The sequence below is a fragment of the Protomyctophum bolini genome (genome assembly GCF_963924005.1).
Source record: "Protomyctophum bolini genome assembly, chromosome: 7".
NCBI classification, from domain to species: Eukaryota; Metazoa; Chordata; class Actinopteri; order Myctophiformes; family Myctophidae; genus Protomyctophum; species Protomyctophum bolini.
Window position 1 is genome coordinate 15,743,763 of NC_137868.1, and position 18,668 is coordinate 15,762,430.

The 18,668-nt window shown below is 42.5% G+C and overlaps 1 protein-coding gene across 1 annotated transcript; it reads left to right on the forward strand.

The window, feature by feature from the left end:
• Positions 1–5,640: 5,640 nt before the first annotated feature.
• On the forward strand, positions 5,641–17,632 carry lin28aa (lin-28 homolog Aa; the record flags this gene model as incomplete). Its single annotated transcript, XM_080767766.1, has 4 exons — positions 5,641–5,671; positions 6,188–6,360; positions 14,585–14,769; positions 17,410–17,632. 4 exons carry the CDS (start codon positions 5,641–5,643, stop codon positions 17,630–17,632), a joined length of 612 nt encoding a protein of 203 aa, XP_080623892.1.
• Between the last annotated feature and the right edge of the window lie 1,036 nt (positions 17,633–18,668).

Sequence of the window (18,668 nt, forward strand, 5' to 3'; positions counted from 1 at the left end):
AGGACTGCCTTTCAAGAAGCTCACACTTTGGGGTGGGTGGGTCTCCAATTCTCATAAATCATGAATTGATACCTAGCACTCCGTAAACCTGATGTTAGTGAGCAGCCTACAGTTCATTTGTAGAACACCTTTCACATGTGACAGTTACAAAGATGCTTCACAGGTTTAGAATACACTAAAGTATATAATTATTAAATCAAATTAAAATGCTAAATAAAGCAATCACCAGCGGCAGCCAATGGACTATACAGAAAGTTAGAAATGTTCTGTATGACAGCTAGCCTATAACATGCTAAACTTTTAAGCCTAATGGTGGATTGTGGATGCTTATTCAAGAAATAAAGCTAAAGGTTCTGTCATCTCTGGCTCCGAGTTATCCTGGCCTGGTAGTAAGTCAACCATCACAATTTTGACAACTTGGTTCAGCGAATCTCTGTGTACAATAGTAAGTCCGGTATAGAATCTCTGTGTACAATAGTAAGTCATGTATATAATCTCTGTGCAATATTTCTCAATTTCTCAAATAGATATATAATAAAAAGATATATACTGGCACCTAGTGGATTGATATATATAACACATAGAGCCTCAGTAGTGGAGTGGATATCTTCATGGTTCGTCATCATGACTCATCAGCGCCAAAGACCTGCAATTGTCAGTCTCTGGTATGACAGGGAATAGCTGCTTTGCACTGACTGACGTCACTACTTTTTGAGTGGTGCAACCACTCCCTTACCAAGCTATGTGTGTGGCTGGGTGCCTGCCTGGGTGCCTGGGTATGAGCACGAAAATAGCATGGTTGTTTTTCACCACCTGTGTGCAACCTAACACACAAACACACACGCACATATTTATTAACTATATATGATGATTTCGGGTGTGCCAGTACAGTACAGTGACAGTACAGTACAGTAGGCCTACAGTAGAGGGTACGGTAGAGGGACCCCCACACGTTAACTGTCATTTCTCAACCCTTTCGGACATGGGGCGGCTCGCCGGAATCGGCCCAGACCCTGGCCGTGGTCCTGGGGGTCTGGATGTTCCGGGGACCCCCCCCCCCCCCCCCCCGGGGACTCCCCGGGGACCCCCGGAGACCCCCACATGCGGTAAATCTCTCATTTCTCTACCGTTTCGGACGTGGGGCGGCTCGCCAGAACCGGGCCGGCACCCTGGCCGTGGTCCTGTGGGTCTGGAACTTCCATCCCCCCCGGGGACCCCCACACAGACTTGCACCACTCACTTCACACAGGTGTGATTTTTCTTTTCTTTTTGAATGGTGCAACCTGCACTCTCTTACGGAGCTATGTGTGTGTGTGTGTGTGTGTGTGTGTGTGTGTGTGTGGGTGGGTGGGTCTGAGCACGAGAAAAGCATGGTTGTTTTTCACCACCTGTGCGCAATCTAACACACACACACACACACACACACACATACACACACACACACACAAATACACATGGCACGCACATATTAACTGTAAATATGATGATTTTGGGGGTGCCAGTACAGCACAGTACAGTACAACAGTACAATACAGTAGGCTTGTCTATTATTGTGCGAAACATCTGCTGCTCAAAGTTCACAATATTAGGCTACACTTAAAAAATAACCTGCATGATAGCTGTCCATGGTTGTGAACTTTTGTACTGAATCTTTTGTTTTTCGAGCTGCAAAAATCCTAAAAGCAGTTGCTTGCCTGAACCAGAACATCTCTGCCAACTTGTTTTCACAAACCACAAAATCATTATAGCCTACTTAATATGCAAACTGAGAATTGATTTCTGAGAGTGCTTAAGCCAATGAAACAACTCTAGCAATGGCTTGTATAAATATCTGTTTACCAATCTTTACCAAGAGTCATGCAGACTCAGAGGCTATGGCTATGTCGGAATCTTCCATTCCAAGTCCAACTGTGCAACTGTGTTGCTGCAGACGTTTATTAAACCTAAACGTCTACTCAATGTATAGGCTTAGCCTATAAGTGTTATATTTGGGTTAAACCATATAGTGTGTTTAAAAAGTTAAAGATATAGCCGATATAGTATAATCATTGCGTTCAGTAGGGTCTCCCATCCCATGCACTCCAGGTCTTGCAGGAAAGAAATGTAAAGTGTCCTGGGTTACAAACTTCACCCAATCAGGAGAGAGAACCCAAAAATATATATAGCTTATCTGCTTGTCAGGTGAATTATTTGTTTCGTTATACTCTTAATTTAACATGTTTATCATGTCTGATTGGGTTCCACTTCCACCTTGAGACACCTATAAATAAATAAATACACCATCGGATTGTGTTTTGTGTGTGTGACACTGTGTGTACGTGTGTGTGTGTGTGTGTGTGTGTGTGTGTGTGTGTGTGTGTGTGTGTGTGTGTGTGTGTGTGTGTGTGTGTGTGTGTGTGTGTGTGTGTGTGTGTGTGTGCGCGTGCATGCATGCATGGATATATATATGCTAAACGCTTTTGCTTAAATGTCATAATCTACATGCCTTATGTTTCAAGGATGTCATGCGGCATATACCATAGTCAGTCAGTCTATACACAAGAACAAATGTCACTATTCTTTTCCTTTTTCGATATTTTCGTAGGCCTATTGTATTGATTGATTGATTGAAGTATTTATTAACAGTGCAGAATTACAGTACATTTCAAGCACAACTCAATAGAAAAAAAACTGTTAACTGTGAGTGGACGACCAATAAAGCACTAGACTTGTTTACAAGAGGTTCCACCTTGTTCAATTCATCATGGAGCCTCCAGCCCTCGTGGGTTTGGGCCGATGCCTATATTACCCACAAGGGGTCGTCGTGGTCGTTGAAATGAATCGATCCCACAGGTCACAGAAGTGGCACTTCACATGTGGTGAAAAGAATAAACTCAAATGTATCAATCATTCAATTTAGCTCAGTGTGTTTGTGCGTGAATAAATTATGGTGTTTCATTTATTTCTAAATAAACATTTAGAACACACTTTTCGAACTAACTTTCTTTCCTATAGGGGCCTTCATAATTTATATATTTTTAATAGGCATGCAGTGCATGTGGTCTACATTAAATCATCAAAATGTGTTACAATAGCCTAACATTTAAATTTGGTATAAAAAATAAAAAATAATAATACGCCTAATAATAACAATAATAATGATGATAATAATACTATTGTTATATTATATTATTATTATTATTATGGTTTATACTAATTAAATGCTAATCGAAAACAAATATATATATATTCGTTTTGGGAAAAGTTTTTCACCGCTGCATTTTTGTTTTTAGATTTAATACGAGTGCTATTTAATAATAGTATATTATTTATTTATTCGTTTATTTATTATTGGTTGTCATGATCGTTTAAGTCTTTTTAGCTTGTAGTTCTGTTCCAAATCATTCCACTTTTAGGTTGGCTAGGTTAAAAAATCACTCCCTCTGTCTCTCTTTGCTTCATCTATCATTCCACACGGACAAGAGTCAACATCCAGCTTAACATAATGTAATCAATCACTATTGATCCGTCGAATTCGTTTGACCAGCTTGGTCTGTTTTACGTTACAATTTTCGCCGGATTGTTTTGTAGGAAAATTAAATAGATGCGTCGTTTTTCGTTCAAACAGGTGTTCGTTTAATTCCGTGTGTCCATGAAGTTATTTTTTTCGGATATTAAAGCAGCGCCTTTCTTTAGTCACACAAATAGTCCGTAGCTGTTCTCCTGTATAAAAACCCTTCCCCCCTCCACGTTACTACCTCTCCAAACTTACACATTCATTAGAATGGGAACCAAAATTAGGCTACTCTCTTGTAATTTGGGCAATTCGTTTCTTTAAAGAAACGAATTCGAGCTTCAAATTGGTGTCTAATCGTTGAGAGATGCTATATGCTGCAACATGCATGGACCCCCTTGAAAAAAATATGCATAAATATGATTGAAAATTTAATATCCTACAATGCTCTCCCTTTAGGGGACAATACTTCAACTGTCTTGATGTTTTGATTTGAGGGTTTTTTGCTTTCCCTGCAGAATTATGTCTGATATGTGTTTGTGTTTATTTGTCTCCAGGGGACAATAAAGAAACCTGCATGAACTGAATTATGTAGTTAAAGAACCTTCCAACTCACTTTTGCAAATTAACCTTCAATATTGTTTTGTTTATGGCGACATATCAATGTTTAAATTGCGATGATACATCATGATTATATTTGTTTAAAAATGGTGGGGTGGGGGAGATGTATTAAAATGGGAGTCTACATTTTCACGTGTAAAATGTGAAAATGTAACATAAAACATTTTCACGTGTAAAATGTGAAAATGTGGACCACGATTTGTGGTACACAGCCTTGTCTAAACAAGGCAAGCAAGGGCATGGATTTTGGAACCCTCTTACCATGGCCTGATCATCCAGCCCAACACTCCCTCCCTCCTGGCTCCCAAACTTTTGAAGACCCCCCCCCCCCCCCCCCCCGAGACACACACACACACACACACACACACAGGACTGTAGATTCACTCCCCATTTTCCAGTTCCACCAGTCTCTGAAAACTTACCTTTCCATATGGGGTTCCCAAACTTCCATACTCTATGGGGTTCCCAAAAGATACACAAAAAAATAGACGATTTACATAAATGTAGACTACTTGTTTATGTATTTAATTAATGTATTAAGATTTCTGACTGTTTTGTTTTTTTTATGTTTGGAGAAATCTATAGCCTATATACAATATAGGGCAAATGTTCCATAATAAATATTGCTTGGTAAACACTGCTCATCCACATAGCTCTAATTTCCCTTTATCATTTATTGTTTCTTATAGATCTGTTGGCTACTTAGATAGAATACCTATGTTTGCTGTTTAACAAAGGCTGTTATTAAAGGAGAGGACAATAATGCATTCATTGTTCTCTTTTTACGTGACCATTTGCCCTTCATGTCGTTTGTTGACACTCTACTGTAATATTGCTGCAGTGCAAAAATGCCTAAATTGTAAATTGACTAATAGCATTTAGTTGGATAAGCACTGCTAATTTCCTCTCGTGATTGGTCACTCTCCAGATATGGGCCCTTCCCTTATAGAAGATTCAATCAATCTGTATAATTTTGAATCACGTGGACATAACAGGGGTAGCGGGGTGGTCCTGCTGAAGATGCCAAATGGTCATTTGTATTGACCAACAGCACTGACCACCACAGCATTGGAAAGGGGGCTTAAAAAGACGTCTCCCAAGGCTTGGGCCCCGAAGGTGAAACTGGACTAATTTCGAGAGTGAGTGACCAAAACATGGCAGAAGGTAGGCTATACATTTTTGACTGAAACTCAAAGTATTTTTTGGTTATTTTGTGAATGGATGGAGTCAAGTGACTCTAGGGGGGGTTGGGTTTCCTTGCATTGTCCTTTAGATTTTGGGGGATTCTTCAACAAATTCTACTGCAGTGACCCCCCACCCCTCATTGTTTGGAGGGGGGGGGGGTGTAGGTTCCCAACCCCCTTTTGTTTATCTCACTCTCCCGCTTTCCCTCTTGCAGGGTAGCTTCTGCCTTTTCAGAACATTTTCATTTTGCATGAAAGTGGCAATCTGTGCGGATTACGCAGCGTGAGGGGTAGGATACTGTAGCGTGGGTGCTCATTTTGACTCAAGGCAGAACTGAAGACATGGGCTCCGTTTCGAACCAGGAATTTCCAGGTTGAGTAGCAAACAACTTTAAGTTTTCCTTCGCGTCTTTTTTTTCCACTTTCTGAATTGATCATCCGAGCAGAACGCATATCGGGGTAGAATGTAGCGCGTGCAAGCATTGTTTAGAAACGAACATGACGTTAATTCACAAAGATAAATAAACTACAGGTGCTTGCGGTTTTTTGGGGGGTGTCTTTTTAAGTCGTTGAAGCTATACTTAGCGCATAGGCTAAAAATAACACATTTGGATGCTGGTCATTGTATCCGTTCATCGGATTAATTTAGGCCTATTGAAATGTATACATATACATTCGTCAGCCGCCTTTAAAGTTTAGCTAACCACACATAGGAGTTTGTATGCTAGTATGTCTAATCTGTGTTTATGAATACATTTCCGAATTCTTCACCAAAACCAAAACGTTGAGCACAAGGGGGGTGCGCGCCTAAACGAAAACCGGTAGGTAGTATAGGCCTACGAGTTTCTGAATTTATAATTTCTTACAAATGTGTTGGAAATTATTGCAGGAGTCTGTAAAACGGAGGAGGATGAAGGACCGAGCACCGAGGAGGACTCTCAGTCGTTCCATGGGGTCGGCGTGTGCAAGTGGTTCAACGTGCGCATGGGATTCGGATTTCTGTCCATGACCAACCGAGAAGGCGCCCCTCTTGATGAACCGGTTGATGTCTTTGTCCATCAGGTAAACGGGTGGAGGGGATCTGTCGGAGGACCCTAATTATAACGTTATTCAACTATCAAAATGTGAAACGAATGATCAGCCCCGTGGCCGCTTAGCGTTTGGTGGGTGTTACTGTTCTCAGGCCAGGCAACACGTGTTTCTAGCAAAGGGAAGACGGGCCCCCATGGTGGTTGTATGGATGTGATGTGATGTAGGCTAACCTACATGTTCTATTCAGTCATAAGAGGGGTGTTGCATGATTTCCCATAACAGGCAGGCAGCAAACGCATTGGATACTGTCTGACTGTAGGCCTACAGAAAGTATTTTGTGAAGTTGAATATGAGGGTATGACGAATTCATGTTTAACACATGAAACAAACCATGCAGTAAATGTCTCTAGAGGTTGGGTTCTGTGAAAGATAGCCTATTCTATTTGGCCTCATGTGCTTCCCCTGTGCCCTTCCTGTCTTATTATATATCCTATCTTTATTCAGTTTCACTCATTCTTTCCTCTTGCTGGCCAGCCCTGTGGAAAACTACCCAGTTCTTCCAGGTTTATCCAAAGCCTCCATTCACCTTTGCTAATGGGGGAGGGGAGACACTTTTCCATAGTTCCCATGTGAGAGTGAGTCCCTTCTATGGCTGCATGATAAGATAAAGGCTTTATTCTGTGAATGAGAGGAACCCCCATTCATTCACCTCAGGTTCCTGTCATAAAGTGATTAAAGGCTCTTTGCTGTCTGCTAGTGTCTGCCTGGCACTGCATGGGTAAAGAGTTGGGGTGTATCTTAACCACTTCAAGCCAAATATACTCATCTTACAACAAATAGTGAAAATAGTCGGTGTACTAGCTCACAACACATGTGTTAACACGTAACAGTGCTTGTATATGTATATGTGCTATTTGTGTAGAAATATATTTGTTGTTTGTTGTTTGGCCTAAAATCACAGTCCCAAAACGGGGACACCACAGGCAATGTGGTTAACTGTGTACACAGACACACACACTTTTCCCTGATGCTAGTGTGTCTAAGTTCTTAAGTGATATATCTTTGACTTTCTCCAATTTGCATGGACTCTGCATGGCCCAGTTGGAAGCCAGGTTAAATGAGCAACTGCCACCCCAGTTGGAAGTCAGACTGCAGTGGCCGAGTCACTCCGATTTGTTTGTCCAAATATCTCTTATAAGCTCTCTGTTAAAGCTAGTGTTTGGTGATTAATATTTTATTTATTTTCAGTCCGTGATGGAAAGCATTTGAGAAACCAGAAAACAATTGTGGTGACGTATATTGCAGGAGTAGGGTCCACAGTTAACCAGGCCCGTAGATGGAAAGTCAGTGGAATTCAATTTAACTTATCCTTGTTTTTTGAGGGTTGCTAGCCCCTCCTATATACAGCTTTTCATCCCGCCACGTCTCACATTTGAAAGGAGAATTTACGTCATATGAGCCTGAAATATAGATGAGCAAATCGGCTAACCAATCACATAAATTCAGTTGTCATCTTACATCATCATGGGGAAAAGAGACGAATGAAGACAAATTAATTCATGAAGTATATTCATTTTTTATTGGATGATGTACGACGGCAAGAGTGCCCCTCACTTCACACAGGTGTGATTTATTTTTATTCAGATTTGAATTTTTGCATGGCTCTTAAAGATTACATCATATGGCAGCTACGTCTATGGGATTTTAGTTTGTTTAGACCACTTATGATGTAACTTGTTTGCCAGCCAAGTCTATGGACTTTTTGTTTAGGGCACTAAAATGATGATGTAAGACGTCATGTCTCCGATATAAATACAGTGGGCGCCCCTCGCTTCACACAAGTGTACTTTTTTAAGTGTGTGTGTGTGTGTGTGTGTGTGGAGAGAGTGAACATTAGCAATGCAGCAAACTTTATCAATGGGAAATTAATGTTTGTGTAGGACGGAAATCTACACTAATAGCTGAATATAAGATACCTCAACTGATTTAGCACAGCTTTGAGTTTGTGTGTGGAGGCTTTGTGTGTGTGTGAAGTTTCCTCTTGGCGACATCACCTCACCTAAGCAGATGAGTGTTGATTTGCTTTTCTGCTGCATAGAAAAATACAAGAATAGACTAAAACAGATATAGAACGGTTTTATGCACATCAAACATCAATGGTTAGTTGATCACAACTAACCATTGATGACCACCTGGTAGATCAAAAATATACAATAAGTTCTACTCTTAGTTTACTCTTATGCACTTTTACACCTCAGTATTCCATTAGTTTCATAAATTTCCTAGATGTGTTAATGGGAGAGAACAATATTAGCTCTTGAACAAGTCCCGCATTATCTGATATGCCAACTGAATCACTCACGAAGTAAGTCCTGCCCTGGTCCATCCATCCATTTACCACAATTTGGATTCTCTCACTAGATACTCCATAGGAAGTTCAGATTACACACCCCATAACTAGATTCCAGACCTCACAGCTAGACCAGAGAACTGAACACTGCTGTGCTGACAACCTTTTAGGTTAACCACTTAAGCCCTATACTTTACAACAAATAGCTAAAATAGCCGATCTACAAGCTCAGTGCATAGCTTTGCGATGTATTGTAGATATTTATAATTTGAGGGGCGCCAGCTTTTAGTGTGCATGTAAACACACTTTGTGCTAACACAAACATTAAATACTATTGATAATGAACGGCCATTTTTGAGTGTTTGTGTAAACGCAAACATTACGTAAACACAAAATTGAAGACAAAAGTGAGGACGCAAATTGTGATTGGCCGGAATGAGATGATCATAAGAGTGCCCCTCACTTCACACGGGTGTGATTATTATTATTATTTTAGGGGAGCTAGGCCCTCCTATGTCAAGCTTTGAGGGTTTGTGTAAACACAAACATTGAAGATGAAGGTGAGGACGCAAATTGTGATTGGCCTTCTGAGATGATGATGTATGACGATAAGATGGTGTGATTTTTGGTGTGATACCAGGGTTAATGTGGTTGTCATTCCCTCAAACTGTGACCACGGTAGGCATTCCCTTAAAAGTGGAACGTGTCCAATGATTTCCTCCCCTATCTGTCACCACGCCTGCTGCCATCAGAAAAGATGGTAGCGCGTGTGTCAATGACAGATGTATGGGAGTTATGGCAACAGCAAGGCCCTGGCCCTATGAAGAGAGGAGAAAAATGAGTGGCCGCGTGCCAAGGAACATTAACTCCCGGGGTCCACTGGCCTTTGTCCAGGTGAACAATAGAGCCATGCATCCCAATGGAGCACTCCCCTCGGCCGTGACCGAGCCCCTCTTTGTCCCGCAGCAATCCTCCCATTGTCTTCTGCTGCCCTGTGATGTCTTTCTCGGCTTGTAGACCTATTGTGGGCAAGCGCACAGTAGACCCCCGGTGTTGCTGCTTTAATGCATCACGACCAGGTTCTCCAGGTTTAATGGTAATATCTTGACCCCTCTACCTGTGTTTAAATGTCTCTCTGCTGCGTGATGGTGGGCTAGTGGGTGGAGGCGTAGCTCTTATTGGGGGGGGGGGGGTGAGAGGAAGCGGTTAACGGTCACTGGGGCTAAAATGGCACAATGGAGTGCTGAGGAGGGCCATGCTGCTGGGCAATGTTATGGATGACCAATTGCGTTCCCTTCTCTTGTGACTTTGCAGCAGATGCTGATCCTTCCCGTTCCAGAGGCTTAGCAGGCCATAGCACTTTCATTTTCTTGCCACATGTGTTGGTGTTGCTTGCTAGTTAGTGGCACACAAAGGCCAAGAATAACTGTTACACAATCAGCGCCGGGATTCCTTCAAAATAGAAGCTCTGGAGTGTCGGGAAGATATGGCCGCTTTTACTCTGTAAAGCCCCCCCTGTTTTAAACGAAATGCGTATGGTGGCCTTGGAGTCCAACTCAAAAATAAAAAAAGGAAAAAATTCAGAATATTCTCTCTCGTTTGACATTGAAGATCTGCTAGCCTAGAACCCCGTCGGTTGGATTGCTTATGACGTGTGGGCACGTTGGATGGACTGAACCTGTTCATATGAATTGCTGAGATTGAGTCACTGTTGACTGATGTATCTGAAGGAGAATGTGCCTTAACTAAGAATGTGCCTTAACTAGATAGTTGGCCTAGTTGAATGCCACTGAGTGGGTTGGTAATATAATGCATTTTGGGCCCCAGAATTTCTCGTAAGTAGAAAGCTTTGTAACATTTTATGCAGCTGTTGCAAGTCGAGGTGGTCAAATGTCATAAAGATGATGGTTGACTTTCCTCAGAAGGAAATCCTTTTTCCTGACATGAACCGTGATGTCTTCTAGTGCTTAATGAAAGATGCACTGTGAAACCATATAAACTCGTCTATACACAAAATGGATAGATAAGGCATGTGTGCATATGAAAAAAACATGTTTCATTGATAATCTGCCAATCAACTGTTTGCAGAGTTTGTGGCAGTTGAACCTCACCTTACAAACAAGGGGCCTTTAGGGGAGGGAGGGATTTCATGTGTTACAGAGTCTCTCTGGCTTTAATGCCCTAATGCACACCATACCTTCCTTCCTCTCATTCCTCTCTCTGAAGTGGTTCCCTTTTGTGTAAAGACCACTACCGTCTTGCCAGAAACATTTCCCAGGTCATCTCAGGTGAATGCAATGGAGCAAGGTCCTTGAAAACCAGTCAAGCCTAATTTATGCTTCAGGAAAAATGTTGCATCTGCACTTTTTCCAGTTGAAAATACATGTTTGTCGAGCGATGTGTCACTCACACCACACTTTTCAAAGGAATTCAGAGATATTGCTAGTGTGTGTGTGTGTGTGTGGGTGTGTGTGTGTGTGTATTCCATGATTGGTATATCTTCCTATGGTGCTGTAGCTATGGCTGGCAATCGTTAAAACTGAAATTGTTGACCGTTTTATTTATCCACTCTCATCAAAGCGAGATGTCAGTCATTTGGATGGAGTGTGCGCTTGCTATCTTCCATGCCTCCCTTCCAAACAACAATCCGAGGAATGTCCAGCAGACCCCCAACCCCCCCAGCCTTTTCAAGCCCCCATCCCCTCTCACCCTGCCCCCCAAGCCATTGCGCTGCTATTCCTTGCATCCTGCAGTTTAGTAGTGGTGGTCAGTGTGTTAGTGGAGCTTTGTGAGGTGGGTGGGAAGGGGGGGGGGGGGGGGGGGGTAGCAGTGCGGAATGCTGCTCTTCCAGAAGGGGGGATGGGTTGAAGGTTATATCCTTGTCAGGTTTACCACTCTCAAACACAGAGGAAACACAGCGGCATTATTGGGCAACCTGCACCATTGTGCAGCCCAACGAGGACAATCTGTCTGACAGGGTGACAGCCAGCTTTGTAGTGTTTGTTTATTTATGAGGCGAGACTAAATGGTGACCGTAAAATAGCAAATGCCTGATAAGTGCTGTTGGGTCTCTGATGTTATCACTGTGGTGTTGAGATTCAGTTACTTTGGGGGACGTGGTTCTCGAGGGTCAAAGTCTCGCAGCGGTTGGTGCTGATTCGATATCTGATGCTGTAAGGTGATGTGTGCTTGATATTGCTTTTGACGTACAGTGTTCTATCAATCACCCACAATAACTTGGTGAAGTTTCTGAAAGGGTTACAAACTCATTGGTCTTTGTTCTATGTTTTTTTTTTTTGATTTTTTGATGAGTCTTTCCACAAACCCAGCACCCAGCAAGTGGAAACTGCTTTTGGTATAACATGAAGGTATGGACTGGATTTATATAGTGCCGCCATGGCCCTTTCTCCAAAGCGCTTCACATTCATGTATGTATTCAGTGTGTCACATTCATGCACCAATTGAATATATTCACACAGAGAGCCATTTTGCTTTCACGTCATTATTTGTGGGAGGGCAAGGGTGGCATTATGTTATTAACTTAATGGCAAAATGGCTGCCGTGTGAATATGGTTAATGGCGGAGGACACTGTTCTGCAGCTAGGAGGAGTCGAGGAAGCTCTGAGAAGGAAGGGAAGTCGTCACGTGACTGGGCTTGACACTGCCATGACACTTTCATGGACACTTTCATGGGAGCCAAACTCACACCGGAAGTGCAATGAATACCTACATGGCAGTGAATGGAGCCGGCTGGACCAGCTCATAACAAACATTATTCATGAACAATTGAGACCTTTTGTAAAGTAATCACTTCTGGAAAATAACATATCACAGGTTGTTTTCTAATCACTTACTTCCGGGTAGTTTGGCTCCCAGTCACGTGACCACTTCACTTCCTTCTCAGAGCTTCCTTGGGCGGAGTAGAGAATTGAAACGGGAACTACCTGCTGAAATAGTTCTGTTGCATGAACACAACAATGGGTAGAAAGACATTGGCATTTTATACTTCACTAGGCCAATTCCCATGGGGAACACATCTGTTTATATGCAATACGGTATTGCCAATACCTGTTGTACCTGTTGTCAGAGTACTCGGTGCAGTATCCATTCAGCCGTGCCCCAATGGAGTACATCAGTACAATGACGTCATATCGATGACCAGTTCAGTTCAAACATTAAAAAATGAACTCGTTCAGTTCACAGTTCATCATTCAAAATTTTTTAACTGAAGTTCATGGTTAAAAAAAGATATTTAAAAAATAAATAAAATATTATTGCCATAGCCCATAGGAATAAAGTCTGCTATTGGGAATGAACTCCAACCATTGGGATTAACTTTTACAATATCTCCATTACCATTATCCAAATTAATTCCTTATTTTTTTACATTTTGGAAATAATAGCTCTTTTGCAATGTGAAATGCCAGCGAATTCTTAATCCTTTTCGTTGTCTTTTATGGGCACACGTTTCTGAACCTGCATATCTCCGCGTGTTGAAAATAGCTGATCTACAAGCTCGCAACGTGTCGCGGACGCGAAGCGTTGTGAGCTCATAGATCAGCTATTTTCAGCACGGAACACTTTGTACGACGAAGAATAAATCATCAGCCGGAGGGAGATGTATTTTGTTGGCCGTTCAAGGCGATATGGACACATACCTCCTCGACGCAAAAATAACAAGCTATTGGAAGCTATTTTTCGTGGCACATTATGTTTAATCAAACAAGTTTCATCAGTCTTTGGGTTGGGAGTCGGGATGGTCTGTGTCTGCCTGCATGACGGGCTCATCATGCAGTTGCGCGCTGCCGCTCCTGTGAAATTGTAGTACGGCTGAGAAAGATTAGTTAATTTGTGTCGAATAAGGACTCATTGGTGGGGTTTCCGCTAGATATTAAGGACTGTTTAGGCACTTTAGGGTGTGTTTTAGGGGGTTCGCCTGGAAGGCTGTATGGAAACACTCACTATTGAACGAAGTTGAACGTGAGAAAGTGACGTTCACACGCGCCAGAAATGAACGCGTTCACAATGATGTTCATCGGGCAGGTTCACAGTTCACGTTCACACTGTCGATGACATAAGGGTGGGTATTCCAGGGAGAATATTTTTTAATAATCTCCAATATGTTTGAGGGGCTAGCCCAGCTTTCCGGGTTTGAGTAAACGCAAACATTTGCTTGTGATTGGCTGAGCAAAGTACATATTGAAGATAAAAGTGAGGACGCAAATTATGATTGGCCAGAATGAGATGATGTATGACGATAACAGCATCCCTCACTTCACACAGGTGGGATTTTTGGAGAACTGCTGATCTGACCGACGTCACACCAGCCTTCCTCTGGTCCTCAGTGATACGCGAGCCAAGTCGATTGGCTCGCACTGCCCTGTTCCATAGTTTCCTAAAGCATAATTTATACTCCAAAACATGCAGGGGGGGTCACTGGCTAAAGAGAACAGAAAGTAGTCGGGAAGAATCTATAAGTTATCAATATCCCAGATCCACTCATTTTGGTAGGATACGCAACAACATGGTGTCCATACTACAGTATGTAGTAGCCTACGTAAGCAGCCTTTATGTTTTATTGTGTTGCCAAGTATATAGAGATCTCTGTGTCCGTTTATGCTCATGTGGAGTTCTTAATCAGCCGGCCATTTCTCGAGATTTCACACAAGATTTTGTGCATTGATGGATAGATGTATCAGAGACAGGAAACTATGGGCAGAAAGATAGAGGAAAGACAGGAATCGGGGTCTTCGCATCCACTAGGAGCACATGGTCTGTGCACTGGCTAGGATAGGGATAGGACTTTTAGATTTTTATATTATCCCCAACTAGTTTATTATTTCTTTTAACTCTGTTGACACAACAATTCATGAACTAATCCTTCCCAATTCTTGTCCCATTCAGAGCAAGCTGCACATGGAGGGCTTTCGTAGCCTGAAGGAAGGTGAGGCTGTCGAGTTCACCTTCAAGAAGTCGTCAAAAGGCCTGGAGTCTCAGAGGGTCACGGGACCAGAGGGCATCCACTGTGTAGGCAGCGAGAGGAGACCCAAAGGCAAGAACGTCCAGAAACGGCGTTCCAAAGGAGATCGGTATGTAGGATGCCCTTTACCTGTGGACTATACGTCTGTTTTAACCTGGAGATTGTTATGTAGGATGCTCTTTACCTGTGGACTATACGTCTGTTTTAACCTGGAGATCTGTATGTAGGATGCAGTAAACAGAAAATGCATTTTCTGTTTACTAAAGAGCTGGAGAGATGGGGACTGAACAAATGACCGTTGCAATGAGTACAATGAGTACTATTTCACACTAATGTAAAAACTAACAAACAAAATAAAGATTACCCTACCCTTTTTAAATTTACAACACTGTGAAGGAAATTATTAGTGTATTTCTTTTACATAGCTTATGTCTACTTTCACTCACACCCTGAACTGAAACCCTTGACGTCATTCAACCATAAGGGATAACTGAGAGGTCAGTCTATAGCGTATTTTATCCACAAATGCCCCATGTTGGATCAGATGTGCAGCAGTGTTTTAGGTCCTCAACCACCCCAACCCCCCAACCCTGGTTCTAGCTGGGGTCACACCAGCAGGTTTGACGTATGACCTGGATCAATAACTGTTTAAATCTGTAGGCCCCTGGTGGATTCACACCCACTGGTTCTCCTCTCCTCCAAAACCTCTCCCCACCAACAAGCTTGTAGCTCCAAACCTTGGCCGGTGATGAACCAGAGCAGAATGAATGCACATCTAGTTTCAAATAACATGACCATTAACCATTAAACCCCATATATACTTCATTGTACATCAAGTAGCTAATCTACAAGTTTGTCTTGGAACTGAACTTGTTTTAAGGGCTGGGTCTCTAAAGGACAGACTGCACCAATGCAACTACCGTAGTCACAACTCCTTGCAACAAAACGGTTTTAAGTCCACACCAATGCAACTGCCATTTGGGATTGGAATGATTACAAGGAGGTGCATTGCATTGGACTGGCCTTTAAAGGTTGTTAGTGCACGTTCACAAACGTAGGGTCCTTTTGAAAACTCCACAGTAAAAAAATTCAAAATATGCAGTCAGTGGTCAATGTGAAACAAGGCTAGGTCTTTTTTCATGTTTCTTTTTGTTCTTTTGGAGATAGATACAAGCTGTGTGTGGGGGGGTTGGGGGCATGGTGTGTGGGGCATGGTTTTGGGCCATTCTTTGGTTATCAATATAGCGCGGGGTTAGAGGTGTATCAACTTCGCCCCCCTGTCAGTTGTGATTAGAGCCAGAGAGTAGTCGTGTTAGAGCAGAGATCATTACCGCCTCAAAGAGTCCTGGGAGGCCCTCTGAGGTTCAATACCTCTCCCCTCTGGCATATTACACTTTGCATTGGAGAATAGTGTCTTTTAGGTGGTGGTGGTGGTTGTTTTATTCCAATGTCGCAAATTTTGTTTGTGATTTTAGCCATTTTTTAAATGGTTAAAGATATGTTCAAGACAGTCTTTTGGAACGAGTAAGACATAATAAAGTTTGAGTCTGACATAGAATATAGGTTTGGTGTCTTTGTGTTCTGGCACTAGTGAGCCACTGTTTCTACATTTGGTAGACCACCTTAGTGAGTGTGTATATGATGCAGGGAAGGGGAAAAGAGCTCCTGTCCGTTTAATTGATAACAGATGCAGGAGCCCAGGCAGAGGAGGGGGGGTGAAAGGTCAGTGTTGTCATGGCAACCATATATGAGTAAATGCAAGAGAGGATTGGGGGCTGGGATGGGGTTGGAGGGGTTAGCGGACCTAAGGGGGGGTGGGGTCAGGGTTCAGAGGTCATTACTGCAGATTTTTTAGAACAAAGGAGCACTTCCCCTTTCCTGCGCTCACTCCCTGATCGATGCAGATGCAGGGAGCTTCTGCTGTGATGGTATAGACCTTGACGCCTGCCCCAAACGGCCACTGGTATACAAAGACCAACAGACTGACCCATCCTCGGCAGCCGCCTTGTCAATGCCTCATCTGCTGCTACAATAGTGTAAGGGGTTCCGCAGTGGCACTGACTGACCGCCCCCACGCCCACTGCCCATCTGTCTTTCGCCGCCGCACGCGTGGCCTTTCTATAGTCCATGTTTGAACAGAGGTGTTTGATGGAACCCCCGATGGCTGCCATTGACCCTCTCGCTGTGTCCACTACTTTGGTTCAAAGCAGATGAAATGGATCTATTACTGTGATACAATAGAGAGAAAGACAGGAAATACAAATGGGGTGATCTTAAACTGAAAGCTGAAGATGATATAGGACAGGATGTGGGGATCACGCCAAGCCTCTTGCAATGTTGAAGCCCCTCCAAAACATGAGTGTCAAGTCCTGCTTGAATTCTGCATTGCATGTGCTGATCAATTGTTTCATATCTATGAGTTCAAAAGGCTAACTGTCAAAAAAATATAGATTTATTGCAAAGTATACATAGTTGGTAATCAGATTTCACAACATTTGCATAGATTTGATACAACTTCAAAACAAAACCGTAGACTTTAATGCATCAATGTGCTGCTACACTTTAGCTTGTGAGTGTGACCTGGAATGCCCTTGCAAGAACCATGATTAAAGTTGGAGCTTCAAAGCAGACCAAGTAGAATATTGCCATCTAGTGGCTAACTGGAGGAGCAGCAAATGTTAATTTGTACCACAAGTCAAAAGGATTGATCCTTTCGTTTGTTCTTATACAATGCTCTCTCATCCTGTAGGTGCTACAACTGTGGGGGCCTCGACCACCATGCCAAAGAGTGCAAGTTGCCACCTCAGCCCAAAAAGTGCCATTTCTGCCAGAGCATTGACCACATGGTTGCCAACTGCCCAATCAAAGCACAGCAGTCCTCGCCAGGTTCTCAGGGAAAACCCTCTTCCTTGAAAGGGGATGGAGAGGAGGAGCAGAGCCACGCTGCCCCACCTCCCGAAACCTCTGATTAATCAGGGAAACGTACCACCGGTAAGCCAGGTGCCAGGAACACAGATGGCAATCAATCTGCTTTACTGGAGCTTTACCTGCTGAAGCTGCTTTTGGAACTACCTCAGGTTGAAAAATGAAAAAAATCTTAACGCTGATGAAGAATGTTGCTAAAGTTATTGTTTTCTTTTTGGTGTAACACTCAGGAATGTTCAGGAACGGAAAATACTGCTGTATTATTGCACTCAGGAAGTATTTTAAATGTTTTAGTCACTGCTGTTTATTGAGGAGGGTTTAAGATTGTAAGAAATTATGCCATATGACAGATTATTGTTTTTCTGTATTTTCTTTTATGTAATTCTGTGCCTGTCTTGTTGGGACTCTATTGATACATACATGTATCTCTGAGTCAACCGTTTTGAATATATCGCTACACTTTTGCTGCCTTACCAATTTTTTTTGTCTCTTTCCTGATTGTTACACCTCACTATCCGACAAGGCAGAGATATGACGGTACCTCTGTAATGAATGTTCGTTTGCATATCGCGTAGGGGAAATGGGTGGGAACATGAAGTGCACGTGGGGTGGGGGTTGAGAGAATAGCTATAGGCAATGTATTGGTATCTGCCAATGTTGCAAGTGACCATCCAGATTTCCTGGGGCCAAATGAATGTCAGACCAGAAGTCTTTGCCAACTTTTGGTTGAAGTTATTTGTCATTTTATTATTTGCGGGCCAGCATTTTGTTGGCTTTCTTATGATGCACGGCCTACCTCATTGGTGCATGTTTGGTTTGCTACTTGGCTTTTATGATGACCACTGATAGTAAACCGAATACTTTGCTCATAGTGCAGCTTTGGAGATTGTGATGTGAATTGGGATTAAATCAAATCCTTTTTGCGCTACAGTAGTTTAAGTAGGCATGTGGATAGTAGTGATACAAAAACTGCAAAGAACTTTTTTTCTCTTTTTTTTCCTTCTGGAAACTGAAAAGGTTGTGGCTCCTGAACTGAACCTGAATTTGTACAAACTCAGAATACAAGAGTTTGAAGTCGCGCAA